A 19,359-nucleotide genomic window follows, 5' to 3' on the forward strand; every position below is an offset into this window, starting at 1 on the left:
TATCAAATATATTTTTATAAAAAAAAATTTTCTATAAAAAATTATCCTTTATGGCTTGAAATAAATGATTTGTGTAGGTATTTGCCGTGATGATACATAATCTAGTGTGTGTATGTGTAGGTATATGGAACACATATATAGTATTTGGGGGTTATTTTTTGTGCACTAGGAAGTTTTTGCTTAAACTTCATCAAAATTTACATAAACACTTATTAACTAATGTGCAAAACTAATGCCATTTTCTTTATAGCACAGAGTCAGTAAATGGAACAAAAATTTTCCTGGAATTTTGTTTTAAAAAGAAGCAGTACTATCTATTGGAGATGAACACAAATGTTATAAATACATCCACCCTGGAAATAATTTTAAAAAATCTTAAAAAATAAAGTCTTATGGTACAAATACTTTGAGCACTGCTTTCACTTCCCTTTTTCTTTCTGTCATGCTGAAGATGCCCCATTGCCGTTGCCCTTGGGACTTCAGTAGGGCTCTGCCAGAGACACTGTGAAGAATGAGGTTACTCCAAATTGTGGCTAATTTGTAAAACAAAACCAAACAAAAAAACAAAAGCCCAACATAAACCATAAAAACCCCTTGAAATCTAACTCTCTTTTTAAAGTAATTATGTACTGACAACAAGCAGAATGCCCTATACAGGCAACTAATGCTTCAGTCCTGAATGCACTTTAAATGCCTTTTCCTGGAGGCATGAAGAAGCCTTCCTTGTTCCAGGCAGACATATTTGAATGTTTTGGGCTACGAAGTTTGGGAGAGGCAAAAGAAAGACAGAGGCTGGACAGTTTTTATCTGACTGTAAGTCATTAAATGCAAATCAGATGATTCACTTAACAGTGGTATTAAATTAAAAAGAGTAAAAGTATGCCTAGGGCATAGTAAAATCTTTAATTTGTCTTTCATCCTCAGATTTAGCTGGTGATTGATGGGTGATTTCACAGAATTTTCCAGATTAGATTCTGAATGAATCAATTTAGTATAATATTAATACAGTACAATTGCTGATGCATTTACTTTTTATTGCATAGACTTACTTCTTCACAGTTTTGCTTACCTTTGGGATATTGCTCAGTTCAGCCACCAGTTAAAATGAATGACATTGAGTAACACTGAGTTCATAAGGAAATAAAACACCTTACCTTTGCATCAAGTCCTAAAAACCTTTGAATGAAGTAAATTTGTCTTGAGGAATAGTAATACGATACAGCCCATATGACATGAGCACCATGTCCCAGATGTTTTATTCTATCCCATGACTATCTGCCACGGCCCATTTATCTGACCAAATTTATGCAGAGGATAATGGACAGCCTTTTGCAAAACAGGTTAGCACATGGAGTGAAGCTATAATCTTGCATTGGCAGGGATTGGTCTTGCTAAAAGCATCTGCAGTATAATTTATATACATACCTCATCACAGCAAACTTTCTTTGCAAAGAGGTCTGAGTAGTGCAAAACAACTTAAAAGGAATGTGGGGAGTTGTTATTGCCACTCGTGTCGTCCTCATAACCTAACAGTGGTGTTAAGTTTTTTATACAAAACCATTCTATTTTTAAGTGCATTTCACATCTAAGCCCTTCTTTGGGCCTCAACTTGTACTATTTGTTTATCCTTTAATTTTTGTTGGTTTTTTTTTAAACAGAGCTACAATAGAAATTTCCCCCTTCCTATAGGTCACAAAGGCAAAATACTGCTTCTAAGTTAAACTGATACCTAAGAAAAAATAGAACAGATTGTTATAGTTGCCTGGATAAAATGCTTCTACCAAGCAGTCAAAGATAACATAATCTAAAATAATATATAATTTTGGGGGTTATTTTCCTCACATGTGAATGTTACAGGTATATCATCTATGAGAAACTTGCCTAGAAATCTGCTTGTTTTTTCTAATATGAAAAACAATTTTTTTTCCTGAAAATAAGGGAACAAAATCCAAAATATTTTGGCATAGGTACTAAGTAAGTAGTTGATGTTGTAATGTAGGTCTATCCCTCAGAAACCCTATGATGCGCATTTAGAGAACTACCCTAGTTTACTGAAATCAAAGAGATTGTAATCATACCTTTTCAGACCCTTTGTAAACCAGGTTCTTGAAGCCTCACCCTATGGTAACACCCTATAAGCTCCCAGTTGGTTTGAAGAGCAGGCAGTCAGCCAGCCTTATCTCTGCGTAATATACACTGGTATGTAGGACATGACCCTCCTTTCATAGTAAATAATCTGTATACAGCCTGGCCTACTGAGAGCTTGGTTTGCTCTTTTATGTCTTAGAAAAGCTGTAAAACTAAAGGTATTGAAGTTGGAAAGGATTTTGTCATAGGGAACATTTATTTTCAACTGTTAGTGCTTTTGCTAAAGGGCTAGAGAGAGAAATTTGATGAAGATCACCTCATTCTCATTATTGATGAGTCATTACACTGAGATACACTTTGTCATGTCTAAAGTCACAGTCGATCTTACACAGGTGGATTAATTGTTGACTTGTAAAAATCACACAAGTTTCCATTTTTACCTCTCTTGGTGACCTGGGCTAGGTAAAGGACATTATGGAAGACAATTCCCAGTGGTTCCAACGCCTCTTCTAGCTTGACCTTTTTTGCTACCTTGTTCATTAAAACCAGGTTTGATTAAAATGATGATAAAAGTGAGTTTGGGAGTTCAGCCTGCAACAAGTCTCACAACAACACTATACTATAATTCATGTCAATTAATGGTAGTCTTTTACTGAGGGCTGTTTTTGCCCCAGTATGATACATACAAAGTTAAAGAGGCTTTCAAGGCAAACAAAAGTAGACTTTTTGATATGAGACAATTATAAAAAATACACAGTTTCAAAGACAAAATTCACACTTGTTTTGTTGCAGGTTGCCTTTGAGAAAAATTGTGCTTAAATAACCTATTGAAATTACTTCCCACAGCAGTCTACTCTTCTGACTTCTTAACAAGCAGGTCTAATAGGTGCTTGTCAGAGTTTGAGCTTGTATCTGGTAAATTGTATAATTCCTCTCAGCATTATGGCAGAGTCTTTGGCCAACTGAATTGGACACAGGAGGCATGATTTCTATTTCAAATTCCAAGACTAGCCTTATGGGAAACTTCAAGTTTCTATGCTTCGTTATCCAAGAGACAGAGCAAATGGTGTTGACTGCTTTTGTGATGGGTTTTGAAATCAGCTTATGAAAAAAGATGCATACAAGCTCCTTAATGGCACTCTTATTATCAAGAGAAAGGGCTCTGTGCAAAATTACATGGAATGCCCATTATCTCCCTGAGGGAGAAAATTAAGAAGAGTGCCTCAGCATGTCTGCTAATGATTAACCATGCTACAGTTCTGATATTTTGTATTATTTGACACTTTTGGTGTGTGTGGTGACGCAGAGTTTTGCTCTTCAAGGCAGACTTTTTGCACGGAGCATGCTTACTTCAGAGACCATAGACATATGCGCACTGTGCCACTAAGTGGGTGTCAGTAGACTGCCAACATAACACTGATCTTGTCAGGAAGTTGGAGGAAGCCCAAAACATTGATCATATTGGTCATGCTGGAGGCTGCCCTTCCAGCATGGTAGAGGCATAGCCAGCCACTGGTAAAGTCTGTGTGAAGATTTTCTATATTCTTTCAGCCTACAAGTCTTTCATTTTTACGAAGTATGCCATCCAACAATGTTAAGTAATTTGCCGTGCAGTCAACCAGGTATTCTTTTTCTAACTTGTACGCAAGCAAAGAGAAGCAAAGAGCTGGATAAGTAAGTCCAGTTTTCCTCACTCATTAACATGTCTTTTCTATGAAATCAACAATTTCTAAGCACCTGCTACCTAATAGATTCTTTTTTCCCCCATAAATTTCATTACTTATGCCCTGACTTTAGAAGCCATTTAAATGCTTCATTTTTTAAATTTTTACTTTCTCTAAAGTAACGACAAAAGAAACTGTAATTGATTAGCTTTGATTTTAAGGCCAGGGGATAAATAAGTCTTTATCAAAGGAACAGCCAGGAGAGTATGATCTAATGATTCATACCTTGTGTGTGTGCTAGGCAGCATTTCAAGAGACATAGAAATCTCCTGAGGATAAAAGATGACAGATTGGGCAGCTCATGCTTTGTATGCTAATTACCATCATTGCCTTCTTTCCGCTGCCCCCACCATGTTTCAGCTTGGTCTTTCTCCCTTTGGTTAAGGCAACTGCCAGTGCTGTAGTGAGCTAGTATGCTCGTCTGCCTCTGTTCTTAGTTTGCCGCATCTGTGAATGCATGTATTTATCTGCTATATGTGTACGTATTTAATATGTTGTTATGTTGTGAACTCTATTACATAATCTCCATGGGGTGTAAGAGCTGAGCACCCAGAATTTAAACTCAAAAAGTGGCTGATCTGGCCACTTTTTAATTCTTCGCTTACTGCAATTTCCAAATCCACTGTTTTCTCACTGTAGGATCTCTTTGTCCTACATATTCCTAGGATTCCACCTACATAGCTAGCATTTAGATCTGATTGATGTATGCTTAGCTTGGGAAAGTGATCTGCCGCTTCAGTTCATGGGTTTTTCTCAGTCAATTTCTTATAATACTGTGGCCCATTTCAATTCTGACATCAAGACACAACTCTGTCAATTCACTACTACTGTGGTATCTCATTTCCCAAAAGCAGGGTACAGACTTTTGTTTGGGTATTAATAATAGTAAAATATGCATCATGATATCAGTAAAAGTATCTAAAATTGTGTCCCAAGTATTTACTTTCCTTTCTTTTTTTTTGAATTTTTTTTTTTTTTTTAATTCCCATTTCACCACCAGCTGCACTCAGACCAAGATAAAGGAGATGGATCACTTAAGTACATCCTTTCTGGAGATGGAGCAGGAGACCTCTTCATTATCAATGAAAATACTGGTGACATCCAAGCCACAAAGAGACTAGACAGGGAAGAAAAGCCTGTATACATACTCCGTGCCCAGGCTGTAAACAGAAGGACTGGAAGACCAGTGGAACCAGAATCTGAGTTCATCATTAAGATCCATGATATCAATGACAATGAACCAATGTTTACAAAGGATGTTTACAATGCCAGCATTCCTGAAATGTCAGATGTTGGTAGGTGCTAACTAATAATTTATTTCAGTGTGTGGTCGGGGTGCTTTCTGAGGAGTTAATGAAGGGCCAAATTTTCAGGCACTAAACACAGACATCTGCTGTAGTGACAGAAGTTTGCTGGAATCAGAAATGTCAGCTGAGTGAAACCCACTCCCTCTGACATACCACAAAAAATGCAAGTTCATGCAATCGAGTTTACCTACAGTGAAAGTGATCTAAGTAAGTTCTGTGTGACTTTAGTATGCTTTGTTAACATCATTTAGTAGTAGTGTAAAAATATGCTATTCCACAGTCACCTGTGTCCATATCACCCCTGGATCAGTTCAGCAACAATTCTTTATTTCAGGAAGGTAAAAAAAAATGGAAAAAGGTGGATGCAGAAGTGGTTGTACACGCTTCAGGAGTGAAAACTGTGACCTGAGTCAGGTCACCACTGATTCTAATATATGCCACTAACTTATGACCTTTTTTTCTCTTTTAATGCAAAATAAAAGAGCTCCAAAGTCCACTGAAATCTTTTTCTTGATTTAAAATGTATCAAACTGTAGGAATTAATCAAAAATAAATAGCTTTCTTGAAATATAATTTTAATATTGGGTCTTTTCCAGAGAAGTTGACGGGATTTGATTCTTTGTTTCTGATTCTTATGGAGGTCATTTTGATTTCTTTGTCAGAGAGCGACGGATGGTTAAGCTGCAAGAATCACATTTCTAATCTGAAATAATATCCAGGGGAGAAGTATTAATTAATCATGATCAAAAATGAGATTAAAATAAAGCTCAGGCAATACGAAAATAAAGACTTTGGGGCATACTCTCTCCTCTCATTCATGGGACTTGTCACATGGATAAAATCTCATCTGGTGGAGAGAACGTAATATTCATATTTTAATATGTGAATATTTTATTCACAAATCTGTTTTAAATGCCAAGACCTAAGCTCATTTTTTTAATGTTTGTTAACACTTTGCCTAGGTTTCAACACCATTTCTTTCTCTACAAGACACATGAAAAAACAGGTTACATTTCTATGTCAAATACCTTACAAGCATGAGTAGGTTTACAAAATTATATTCTTGACCTAGACTGAAATTCTGAATGCCTTCAATACCTGGGGAAAGGTGCACTTCTGGTTTCTTTATGAGAAATATGATGAAGGAACTACACAGCCAGTCAATAACTGTGTATTTTAATGAACTAAGAATAAGCCAGCTATCATCTTGATTGTGAATCTATCACCGTTATGAACAGAGAAATTTCTACAAAATAAAAATGTCTCTAACTTTTTGCCACAAGTTTGACCTGGACCTGAACTATGTGTATTTCTACATCATAAACTGTCTTGAAAAAAATGTCTATTTTTTTTGCTTTTATTTATTTATTTATTTGTTTATTTATCATTGCAGGTACCTTTGTTGTGCAAGTCACTGCAACTGATGCCGATGATCCTACATATGGAAACAGTGCTAAAGTTGTCTACAGCATTCTCCAGGGACAACCATATTTCTCTGTTGAATCCGAGACAGGTCAGGGGACCTTATCTGTCATTCTGTGACAATGTCTGTAATTCAAAATGACATGCTAAGCCAAGCTAGAACACATTGGACAAAAACTTCAGAGAGATTACATTTTAGTGCAAAATCTGACAAACTTAATAGAGCGATACATCTGTAAGCGTGACACTTACTTTTTTTTTAATTTTACCGGTAAAGTCTAATAAATACAATTAGTACTGGATGTGAACCCACTTGCTATAATTTTTAACAAGCAGTAGGTACAGAGACTACTGTGGATGCTTAAATTAAACTAAATAGGTAGGCTTTTAGACAAAAATGAGAATCAGGTGGGTGTGGAAAAAAGTGCTTAATAGTCATAGATATTCATAATGGCTAAATTAAGATTGAGGGTTTGTTCAGGTTGGTTTTTTTTCTACTTCTGCTTCTTCAAAACTTATTTAAAGTAATTATAATTTCTGTGCATCTGCAGCACATCACTTTAATGTTAATTTTATGAAAGAAATCTTAATTAAGAATAATGATAGAAGAGGTAAAATTGGCTGTTGTGCTACACTAGAAGATCACAAATAGAATCCCAAACTTGAGTTCTGTTTTTGGAAGATGTTTAAATTACACATGGTGACTGGAAATTTTTATGGGCTGATTAACAGACAGCTTTGGAACCTGTGCATGTAAAACATGAATTCTGTCTGACTGCTGCACCACTGACTATCTGACTACATAGAAATTCCCAAGATTTATAACAAAATTCTCCAACAAAAAACAAAAGATCTCAAGAAACTCCTTACATGGGAAAAATCCACTGTGATAGGTTGCTGGAAGCTAGAGAAATCATTTCTCCTCAGTACCCTTACAAGAAAGGAATGGATTGTCCCAGATAATTAATCTGGGTCATTAATTTAACATTGTTTCTGAAATAAATCTTAGAGACTCAGGCAGGGAAAAGGAGGGAGAGATTAGATGCCCCAAAGAAAAACCTGAAGTGAAAAAAATGTACATAATTCTGAAAAGAGGGAGAGGTAAGATCAAAGGGAACTTCCCCTCAAGCATATAGTATTAGATAATACAGTCAAGGATTTTTGCACTGATGCACTCATTCTGACTTGGACAGTATGCTATGTGCTCTTCCATCTAGAGTTATAATAAGGATAATGTAGCTGGGAGTTCACCCATAATAACCTTCTAGCAAGAAAGTTGTATGGAACACAGAGAGGAAGCAAGGTAAACCACAGGCTTGATCTTGCCGCCATGGAAATCAATTGCAAAACTCCTAGAGTGAAATAAGTCTCTGTCAAATATGCTATGAATTTTGCCATGAATTTCAGTAGTTGAATTTCATCCCTTTTGCCTACAAAGGAATCAGTTCTTGGCCTTAAGAGACCCAGTAGGAATGCAAACATTTTTCTTCATGGTAAATATTCAGTAAGAATTTCAATAAAGTTTGGCCTCATAATTGGTGTTTGTACCTTTGAAGAAGAAAGTGACTGGCAAAATAATTTCAATCAGTGTATAAATAGAAATATACATACTCAGGCATAATTTTCTTAATTAATTCCTCTTCTCCCATTTAATGTTGTTGTACTGCTTCTTTAATGATGTCTTGCTGAAGTTAGTTTTTTTTTTAACTTACCACCTCTGTCAAAATAAAAATATTAACAGAACAGGAGAGTAAAGATGGAGCACATTGTAATGAACAAAGAGCCTTTATCCAGTTCAGTGAGAGACTTTTAGCATGGAACTGAAAGGGGATAAATAGTTATGTGCAATAACACTGCTCACAAATAAGTAGGACATGTTTCTGGGGTTGCCACTAATATTGTATCTGTCACGTAGGCAGCAGCCTGAAATATGATATGAAAAGTCTGTAATTTAATGAGCCGTCTCATAGAGGTAAATATTTGTACAGGGCAGATTTTACTTATTACACAGAAATTGTTTTGTTCTTTAGACTGTGGGTATTTTTTAATAAGAATTTCCATCAAAGTCAGGACCTTATTTGTAACTTCCCCTCTTTTATTTTTATGTTTTCAGGTATTATTAAAACTGCTTTGCTAAACATGGACCGTGAAAACAGAGAGCAATATCAAGTGGTCATCCAGGCTAAGGATATGGGAGGCCAGATGGGTGGATTATCAGGAACCACCACTGTGAACATTACACTGACTGATGTAAACGATAATCCACCTCGCTTCCCCCAGAGTATGGAATATTTGTATTTTATGTCTTTACATTAAAATGGATAAAAATTGTTTCTGCTTTTCTGATCTGAGTATAAAACTTCCATTAAGAGACAAAAAGAGAAAACACAAGCAAGCAATAGCATCATACTAAGGCTAATTGCAATAAGTGGGAAAAAAAATCTCATCTTTTTACTCCAGTTGCAGTAGACTGAGAGGTGAATTAAAGTGCAGAAACAACTTCTATTTTTCCTACCTATTAAATAGCTTTGACTCATATGATCTATATTTCTTGTTCAGTATTATGTCTATTAGACTTCGTGTTTGAAGATATCTGTTCTAATCTAACATATTTAAGCTTTGCAACATACTTATTTAAGTATGTAAAATGATCCCAAAATCAATTCTATTAAAATTAGTATTTTCATCCAGGAAGCACTTGCCTCAATGGGTTTTCCTATATTCTTTGCATGCAGAAACAAAGGCACATACATAAATGTACCAGATATTTCTACCTATTTTCCGTCCCCTATCTCAGATAATTTGGTTTATATCTGTGTGACATTTAAAGGAATCAGTTGAGCAAGATCTATTGGAAACTAATTTCTACTAATGACCATTCATGGTCATAAGTGATTCAAAGTGATACAGCTTTCATCAGCTTTCTCTTTCCCTCTCTTTCCTTCTTTCCTCTTTCTCTGTTTCCTTCCTCCTTTCTTTCTCTTTCTTCTTTTTTGCTTTGTCTAACCACTGCTCTGTATGTGATGTGTGTATATCACAGTGTCAGTGTGTATGAAAGTCAAGAGCAGCTGTTAGAGAAAATAATTGCAGATACTATCAGACAAATCAGCAAGCTTTGGCGGTTAAGTCACTGGGAAAGTTATTGGAAGCAACTTGTCATTTAAGTTCAAAGTCTGCTCTTAGCTGTGGGCAGAGTGTTTCCATTTAAATTAGAGCAACTTTAGAGAAAATATAGCACTCTGCCCCCAGTGAGTTAATTATACATCTCTGGACATAAATGTCTTCAATATAAAAGCCAAAGATACAGCTTCATAATGCCAACATTCCCCGAGTAGAGGTTTTTCAGAGGAGAATTCAATGTAGCACATTATTAATAGGCATTTGCACTGGATTTGGTTTTAGTGTTACTAAGTTGCATTAGCCTCCGGCAGTTCTTAATATTTGTCTTTTGGCCTCAAGACATTTTTTGGATACAGTTTTGATATGGCCTACGGAGACCTTGATAATATCTAGAATGGAACGAATGCTGATAAAAATACATGTTTGTAAGAAAACAAAATGCCTACCCTTCATAGTGAAAAATAGAAAAAAAAGTTACTTTTATCTGCATGAAAGTAAGACAGAAGCTGAAGGCTTGTTGCCCCAGGAAGGCCTGGAAATGACAGTGAACTCATGAACTCATCTGTGCATGCCCAGCATGGAGAGTGGGCTGAGAGATGGTGTCCAAAGTACCACGAGACTGACTGACAAAACTTTCTTCTCCCTCTGCTGTAGGTACATACCATTTCAGAGTTCCTGAGTCTACACCACCTAACTCACCAGTTGGCAGGATAAAAGCTAATGATGCTGATGTGGATGAAAATGCAGAGATTGAATACAGCATCACTGAGGGGGATGGATATGACATGTTTGGAATTACCACAGACAAGGACACACAGGAAGGAATTATAAGTGTCAAAAAGGTACACATTTTAGCATGCTTAATCCCAGCCTCTGAAATACCAGTCAAAACTTTATCTAGCACATATTTGTTTTCCATTTTTAGTGCAACATGTGTTGTTTATTAACTTGAATTTTATCAGTTAGGTATCTCTACATTACCTATTTAAATTTTCTTTTATAAAAGCAAATGATGTCCTTCCTTTTATATCCTCCTTTACTAGACCAATGCACATACTTTGAAGGACCTGAGCAGGTAAATAATCTGGGGAGTGGAATGGGGCTGAGAAAAAAATGCTACAGTCAGAACGTATCCACAGAATAACTCAAGGAGGCAAGACTATCCAACTGTGATTTTTTTCTCTGTGATGTTTCCAGGATTTGCTCACTTACTAGAAAGTGCTGTGTTAAGACCACAGAACTAATCAGTATTACATTGCCTATTTTGCATTATCAGAAGGTCTTGAATTGTATAGTTGTAATGTAATAAAGTACACAGACTAATTAATTTTGATTCACATTTTGTAAAAATGTAATTAAATCCATCAGCATGCTTTTGTTTTAGAAAGCATCTGACGCCTTACCAGATTATACTGGACATCATCTATGAGGTTGCACATTGGCTGTCAGAAAAGGTTTGAGAAATATTGTTTACAGTGGGCTATCAGGAAAGCTTGATAAGGTTACAGATATCATCCTCCATCAGTTCAAGTTCAGTCATCACTAGATAGACATTGTATAGATTTTCTGACCATGCACTTGCTTGTTGCTATCAGTACGACACCTGTCATTTCTTGTTTTTTAAGAGATGCCTTCCAGGGGCTGATTATTATATCAGTCTAACTCCATTTGCATTTCTGTCCATTGTTGACAGAAGCTGTGAATCTTTCACATCGTAATGGAAAAACAGGACAACTACTCTATCCCCGCATTTAACAGAGAATTGCTAAGTGCTGCTGTTTCATACTTTTAATAACGTGTGGTACAGTCATAGCCTATCACAAAATCATGTTTGGCTTGATGGGTAGTTCAGGATGTCCAGACACTAGATGTCACACAGATGTCACAGTGCTTTGTTTCAGTGATGGAATGCCAATATTTAAACAAGCAGCTCCTAGAAAATCTTCCCCCCCTTTAGTATGTGGTGCTTAGGGGCAAGGAATATACCAGAAAACGTCAAAATGCCAAAAATGACAGAATCTAAGGCATGAAAAGTTAAGGCCATTTGAGAATGAGAGGTTAATTGATATTTAGGAATGCCAGCCACAGAATTCCCTGAAAAAATGTGTTGGGTTCTTTTTATAACATACCATGGAGCCATGGAGACCTTTTTCCTTTATGCTGGCGTTGTAATTCCAGTTCAGGCTTACGTTATCTAGCAAAGGCTTCTCTATGACATCTGCCTATTCGTTTGGGTCATCTGGCTGCAAGCCACAGGAGCGCCCACAGACTTCCCAAATTTTTTTCTTTCCTTTTTTTTTTTCCCCTCCTCTTCCCAGGCATTGGATTTTGAAAGTAAAAACCTGTATATACTGAAAGTGGAAGCTACCAATATTCACGTGGATCCTCGATTCCTCTATCTGGGGCCTTTCAAGGACTCAGCTACAGTCAGAATTCAGGTGGAGGATGTAGATGAACCGCCTGTGTTCAGCAGACCGGCATACATAATGGAAGTGAAGGAAGACGTTCCAATAAACACTGTAATAGGAACAGTAACTGCTCAGGATCCAGATGCTGCCAAGAACCCTGTCAAGTAAGCATAGACTATTTCAGCTTGTGAGTAATTTTTTTTACAGCTTTAATTTTGCTTTTTTCATGTCAATATACAAAAAATCGCTTGTACCAATGAAATTGTTCAGGAATGCTTAAATATGGAGTATTGTAGATGGTAAATGATCTCTCACATTTGAGCATATCTAGGTATGTGTAACAGTGTTTGTATGGCCCTTGCATCTTGAATTACATCCTATCCACTCCAGTAACTAATGTTTGTGCCTATTTCTGCTATGGAAGAATTTACTGCAAGAAGACCACTAAGATGTAAGTGTTCTCCTTCCACCTTTAATATTTTCTAGTGCAGTGTGTTGCATCCTTTTGGCTATATAACAGGGGGGTGATTCAGCAGCCCTTTTTTCTCCCATGCATCTAGACCTATTTAACAGAGGTCACATTTACCTTCTGTAAACTGCAAGTGGAAATGGTTTAAAAGCAGCTCGTGCATGCAGACTCCATCTTAACTTGTATCAGTGTAAGGTTAGTGAGATAAGAATCAGTGTCTTGGACTTCACAAATTAGACTTGCCATGAACTAATAAACTAGTCTCAGAGGAAGTGGATGCAACATTAAGGTTGGAGTAGTTAAACCTAAGCCTTCGTTTTTTGTGTATTAACAGGTACATTGTTTCAGTACATTTGAAAACATACTGGAGTACTTAAGTCATATGGGATAGAGTATAAAGGAACTTTTAAATAGTTGTGTGCTTTAATTAAAGTTCATTGCTACTGACAAGGCAGTAAGAGGAGGAAATGAAAAAATGCAACAATATTAAACCCAGGTCAATTTTCAGCATTCAATTTTCTGTGTTGGGCATCTTGGAAATGCAGTAGTAGTCTTAAAACCAAAATAGAACAATGCAGGTTTAATAAAAATCGAATCCATCAATACTTTTCACTTCTGTAAAGAACTTTCATCAAAATATCTTACAAAGTTTATGAGGCATGAATAAGTTTTAAGCTCTCAGATCATCTTGTAAGGGGGGTAAATATCATCGTTTTATTTCCTAGATGAAGAAATTATAATCTAAAACGTTCCTGGCAGAAACCCTCCCTGTCTTCAGTTTCCATGCAATGCCCTGCGTGTTAATTCTTGTTCAAGACTAAGCCTTCTAATTTTAATGAAGGTTTGCTTTCATTTATATCACAACATGCAACAATTATATGGAGTTCTGGACTAGCAGAGCATAGTAACCTGAAGAGTAACATACTGTTTTGTTGGCTTTGGTGAAGCCCAGAAACAGAATGAACAGCCTCTATAGCATGTCTTCATGGGCATGCTAGCACGAAGAGGAAGAACTGGTTGGGGTGACACCCAGGCCCATTGCAGTCTTCACATGAATCTGCCTTTTTATATGCAGTGGCACTGGAGAGTGAAGGGAGTGCTTTCCTGCTTCCCTGTGGCGTTAACTACAACCATTTGCCTTTTGCACCAGCACCAGATCCTAATTATAGGTGATTTAGAGTGGATAGGGATTATGCTGTTCATTGTTGAGTACTGCCTACTGGCTCTTTTGTATTAATTGAATGTGTGTGCTAAAATTTACCTATCTTTCAAAGGGCAGTTCTTTAATACAGTATAGGTACTTTGCATATTAAAGTATCAGATAATTATTGAGCAAAATTTAGCAGAGGCATCAAAATTGATGCAGTGCAGTGGAAAACTTGTCTCTTTAATAACATGCAACAGCAAGGTGAAAGGAGAAAAAAAACTGAGGAAGGGGTTAGAGTAATAGAAATAAACACAGCAAGACGAAACATGAAAATCAGTGAGAGGGGAAGGAAATCAGCAGAGAGCAGTAGCCTAAGAGATGTTAGCTTGCAACAAATGTAATTTTGTGGTGCTAATATCCTGGGTATCTCCTAGAATTTAGGGGCATTGGTTGACTCTGCATCTTTTTGACAGGGTGATTTTTATTTTTTTTTCCATCATGCAATAGAGATGTTAAATCTGATTTTCACTTTGAGCTTCAGGGAAGATGCAATTATACTGTATATATATGACTTGTCACTTGCTTGTCAATTTTTCTTGACGGCTAAAAATAAAATCTTTAGACACTTGATATTACAATGAAAACCTTCTATTTTCTCCTCTACTTGAGTGAAGTTTTCTCTTTTTAAACAGAGTACTAACTCTGTTAGATGAAAGCCCCTTTGATCTTCCATTAAAGGAAACCTTCACAATATCATTATGAAAATGCATTATGAAAAATTCACACACACATCCCTTCCTGACCCACAAATCTTCTTGACTTGTGGTTACTTTAGACTGCAAGCTGCTGAACATCAGAAGACAATGAAGCTACAGAAAATATGAAGCGGATACCTGCCCTGGTTGCAAAACTGTGTAACCATTCATGACCTGTGTATTGGTAGAGTTACATTTCATCAGTTCAGCCCTTATAAATAAGCTTTACTTGTAGTGTGACGTTAAGAAAATACAAAAATGCACCGATAGATGTTTGGCAATATTTGGATATCCATTCATGCATAGTTACATTAATACACTCCTGAGGAACACTCCACTGTCCAGCTCTGTTATAAAAAGATTTTCATTCTGCTTGTGTTTGCTCTAAACCAAAATATTATGAACCACTGCATAATGAAAAAAACAAAACAAAACCCAACACTGCAACTGGCACTGCTGTACTGTACATCAGATCTTTGTAAATTGCTAGCTGAGTTTTTTTGCTATGGTAACTCCTCAGAGGCATAATGAAGTTCATCAGTCACTGGAACTGTCTCCCTGCTGTGATTTGATTTACTAAAGTATCCCAGATGAAAATGATCTGCAAACAAATGTAAGGCTTAATTTTGTTTGTGTATTTTACTGACAACATATTTGCATGTGTTAGATTCTCTCTTTCACCCTCCCCTTCTTCCTGTTATGTACAAGGAGAAACTAAAATCTACATACCTTTTAACTTCTTACCTTGTCAATTCCTCAAGGCCTGAAAGGAATGAAGTCCTGAAATCTGACAAATATTCACCAGTAATTTCATTAAATAAATGTAAAAACGGGTTTGATGTTGCCTGCTTAATTCTTACTGGGTTATGATCCGTAAGTCAGAATCACCACCAATTCAGCATAATTAACAGTCCCTGATCAAAAGAGACCGGATTATACAAACTGAGAAACAGAAGCGACAGTCTAGCTTATTAAAATTATCCTTCTGGTCCAGGGTTAATGGTATAATTAGAATATACTTTAACTGCATTGACCTTGTATGTATTTTCTTTTGAATATGAAGAAATAAAATTAACATTTCATTAAGAAGCTGTTCTCTGGCTCGTTTTTTGGTTTTTGGGTGTTTGTTTGTTTTTTTTTTTTGTGATTTTAACTTTCCACTGTACAAATGACTGAATATACATAGTTTTACAAGGATTTAGATTTTATAATTTTTAGTGTCTCGAAGAAGTTCTCAGTGTTACAGCTCTGGCAACCTTAGTTGCCAGAAGCTGAAAAGTCCAGAACAATTTTTGGCTTTTTATTTGTTTCTTTTTCTTCCAGATGCTGTATCACAGATTGAATTTGGGTGATCTTATAAAGATAGTGAATGCAATATGGCCAGTCATTAAAATGTGCTAAGGCAACAAAACATTTTATGTCCATTCATAACATGGAGCGTGAGCAAAAAAATAAGGGGGAAAAAAAGCAACAAACAAATGGACAACTCATGCCTAAAGCTAGTTGCTTACTTAAATGTCTTGCTGAATAAGAGCCTGAAACATACTATTGCAGTTGGCTGTAACAGCTAAACTATGAAAAATCCTGATATTTAATTTCAAATAGGAGCACAAAATCTAGATTTACTGCAAAATGGAAATACCAAAGTATTTCAGCTGAAAGATATGGAAATGAGGTTACAGAATATCTGAAAAATAATTGAATTCACAAAATACCAACATAATATCCTATAAAAGCCTGAATGGATGAAAGTTAAAATGAAATGTTTACCATATCAAATACTTACTTAGTCAAAATACAAGAGTCAGACTGGTTTGTATAAACTTATTTCCATCAAACATTTCAGCTATGTCAACAGAATCAGATGTGCTATTTAGATTTGGACAAAACAACATAGCTTGCTGGAGCTGTCCCATCTATCAGCACTGCCTTTTAGGTACCTCCTCACATAATCTTTTCAAGATGATGGTAACATTACAATGCTGCATAAAGGATTTACATTAGTGACACCACAGCTGACTTTGTGCAGCTGAAATTGCAGTACTGTTAGTCAAGTGACAGCAACAAATAAAAACTAAATCAACACCTGAAGAAGTAACAAGGTGTGTCCATGCAAGTCCTACTGAAATAAAAAAGCTTTTCATGAGAGTACCTTTGACTCTCATTGGTTGTTTTCATAGGAATTTAATGTGGAAAAAGAAAAACAATTTAGTGCAAACAATATTTGCTATTTGTTTAGAAAGGTAGGCTACACTAAAATTCTTATGTTAGAATAAGGCCAATTTATTTGCTGTGGATATATCTTATTCTTTTTTATTTCAAAGAAGAAAAAAAACTGCAATTACAAGATAACTAGCAAGTTAGTTCATTTTAAACCTCTGTCAGAATCACGTTTCAACTAGGTTCTTCTATTCCCTCTGTCTTCCATGCCAGATCTTTCTGAAACACTGCACAGGCACTAGGAAATCTGTGCAGAGTGAGCAACATGTCACACAGCTCCTCCTAGGGTGCAGCAGGGAATAGAAATTTTTCTTCAGTCTCTACATTCCCCTCAATTCTATAGTGGCAGTAAACTCTGCCAGTCATTCTCCTGGCCCAGTTTTCATCTGACTGCATGCCAGTTCAGCCGTGTCTTTATCCCTGTCTGGACACAAGCGCTAGCAATTGCCTTATTTCCATTGACCTGTCCTGCAAGGAGACCAAGGGAGCACACTGGGCATCCTATAACTCTGTCCTGTATTGTACAACAGCACACACATGGGCTTGAAACAAGAGCAAAATAATGCAATTGCAGTCTTGTTCTAGCAACATCAGAGACATATTTCTGTCTAAACCTCCATAATTTACGCAGGACTTCATGATAGATTAAACCAAATCACAGTATTTGGATCAAGGTGGCGGCACACTCTCCTGTGAACTGGAGAGCTCTGCTTTTAAAGTTGGAGTCAGTTCAGCAGAAAAAAGTGAAAGATCAGGTTGAAAATTTTAATCTGTTTATCGATGCTGAGCTCCTCCAGAGCTTGATAGCTTTCACTTTCACATCTAGATACCATCAACCAGGGCTGAGCATGTTAGTTTTAATGAACTATAGCAAACCTTTATGTGATATGTACCATAGAATAATGAGTATCTATTCCATACTGACTTGTCTGGGGGCAGGGGCCAGTCTTTTTAAACACTGGGAAGTGAAAGGCAGAAATGCACTCCAGCTGTCAAATTTTATATCAGAAATTATCTGGAACAGTTGAGATATCAAACCATAAAAACAGGGGTTTATAAAGGGAAAGCCAACTCAGCCTTAAAATAGACTTCATATCTTTCAGGACACAGACTTCACATTTCTCACTAAAAACAAAGCTTTGATGATTCTCAGAGGTATGTAAATTCTGCAGTAATTCATTTATTCAGTGACAGTGCTCCACCTTCTAAATCAAACCTCCAATGTGTCATTATACAGTAGCTTGAGACCAGCTCTTTGTGTGAATATATAAAGACTCTGAATCCTGTGCTGAAAACAAAAGGCAAACCCATTTACAAGCTGTTTGATGTCTAGTCTTAGAAAATGGTTTAAGAACATAGAAATTAAAAGGAAAGCATTCGCCTAACCACTTTCTCTGTATTTGCAGGTATTCTGTAGATCGACACACTGATATGGACAGAGTATTCAACATCAATTCAGGAAACGGTTCGATATTTACTTCAAAACCCCTTGACCGGGAAACACTGCTATGGCACAACATTACAGTAATAGCAGCAGAGATCAGTAAGTCAAACCTAAATACCTCTGCTGTCTTTGATGTAATGAATTTAGCCTTCTAGCTGAGCATGTGGAAAAGCACAGCTGGACAGATGTCAGGTTTTATGTATAGTCCACTCAATGCTAATGAAGAAGCAGAAACTCTGCAAGAAGTGGTCTGCAATTTTGTATTTACTAGGGAAACAGTTCATGAAGTAACTGAGTAGGAAGGAAAGGCAACAATTGTGTGTTTTCTAATCGGTAATAGGCATTTTTAATTTTGAACATGATTGTTGAATATTGAAACTGGCATTGGAAGTGCACCTAAAGAATACTTACTTGACTCCAGCTTTCCTTATTGTGTAGATCTTTTTAAAACTGAAAGCTGATGTGAAACAATGCTACTGAGGCAAGCACATGGGGTTATATGAAAGCATTGTGGACTAGACTCTACAGGAATGATGTTTCTTAATATTTTTGCCCCTCTTTTGAAAGTTTGCACATTTTAATGCTACGCAGGTGTTTTCAGCATATCAAACACTGACTTCTGGCTGACTGTTAGTCAGGTGTTTGTGTTTTTATTAAGCCTAAAGAAGTGATGGTAGGTCAAAAGTTGTACGCTACAGATAGCTCCTGGACAGAGGAGGAAGAGGAAAACCGCCTAAAAAGGAAAGAACAGCAAGAATATTTAGGAAGCACAGTTGCACTGACCCCAGCAAAGCTGAAATAATATAAAATATACAGAACAATATACTACCTGAAAATCAGCTTAGCCTCTATATGAAATACTCGTTTAGCTCCTTGACTTCACCCCTAAGAACAGACCTTCTACTGGACCATCACAGCGAAACCTCTTGTGTCTGACAGAGGATTCTGTCTTAATTACTCTTCAGTCTGGATCTTTCCAGGCCACAAGAAACTACTCCCCAGGTTGTGCTTCACTGAGCCTGGATCAAATTCGGCATAACTGGGGTAGATCCCTTCCAAAGGCAATATTCTTGGTTGAAATACAGCTACTGTTTAAACAAGCCTTGGTCTGATCCAGGCTACTTCACTAATTTTAGTCTCAAGAGACGAGGCTGGAAAGTACTACTGCTTAATGTTCGTAGGCAAAACCAGTAATTTCTAGCAAGGCTAGCTGAAGTCCTATTCAACTAAATTCCAGCTAATCTCTGATTGCTCT

The 19,359-nt window shown here is 36.6% G+C and overlaps 1 protein-coding gene and 1 long non-coding RNA gene across 3 annotated transcripts in view; one reads left to right on the plus strand and one right to left on the minus strand.

Moving 5' to 3' along the window:
- The window catches only part of LOC133267189 (cadherin-6), a 101,656-nt gene that overhangs the window by 69,600 nt on the left and 12,697 nt on the right, over positions 1 to 19,359 (plus strand). The window contains exons 3-8 of one of the 2 annotated variants that reach the window (XM_061449277.1): positions 4,813 to 5,107; positions 6,513 to 6,632; positions 8,655 to 8,822; positions 10,316 to 10,503; positions 11,980 to 12,233; positions 18,067 to 18,203. In XM_061449277.1, the coding sequence (XP_061305261.1) occupies positions 4,813 to 5,107; positions 6,513 to 6,632; positions 8,655 to 8,822; positions 10,316 to 10,503; positions 11,980 to 12,233; positions 18,067 to 18,203 (1,162 nt within the window). Of the gene's footprint in view, positions 1 to 4,812; positions 5,108 to 6,512; positions 6,633 to 8,654; positions 8,823 to 10,315; positions 10,504 to 11,979; positions 12,257 to 14,520; positions 15,530 to 18,066; positions 18,204 to 19,359 lie in introns of those variants that run through there. The other variant, XM_061449278.1, reaches the window with a different exon arrangement.
- On the minus strand, positions 5,678 to 6,603 carry LOC133267191 (uncharacterized). The gene is made up of 2 exons (XR_009742667.1): positions 6,517 to 6,603; positions 5,678 to 5,822 (listed from the first exon to the last, which is right to left on the minus strand). It is a non-coding gene; the product is annotated as an uncharacterized LOC133267191 (long non-coding RNA).

This window comes from Pezoporus flaviventris, unplaced genomic scaffold, assembly GCF_033815535.1.
Source record: "Pezoporus flaviventris isolate CSIRO_AGI_PZ_B2104156 unplaced genomic scaffold, CSIRO_AGI_Pfla_v1 ptg000007l, whole genome shotgun sequence".
Lineage (NCBI taxonomy): Eukaryota > Metazoa > Chordata > Aves > Psittaciformes > Psittacidae > Pezoporus > Pezoporus flaviventris.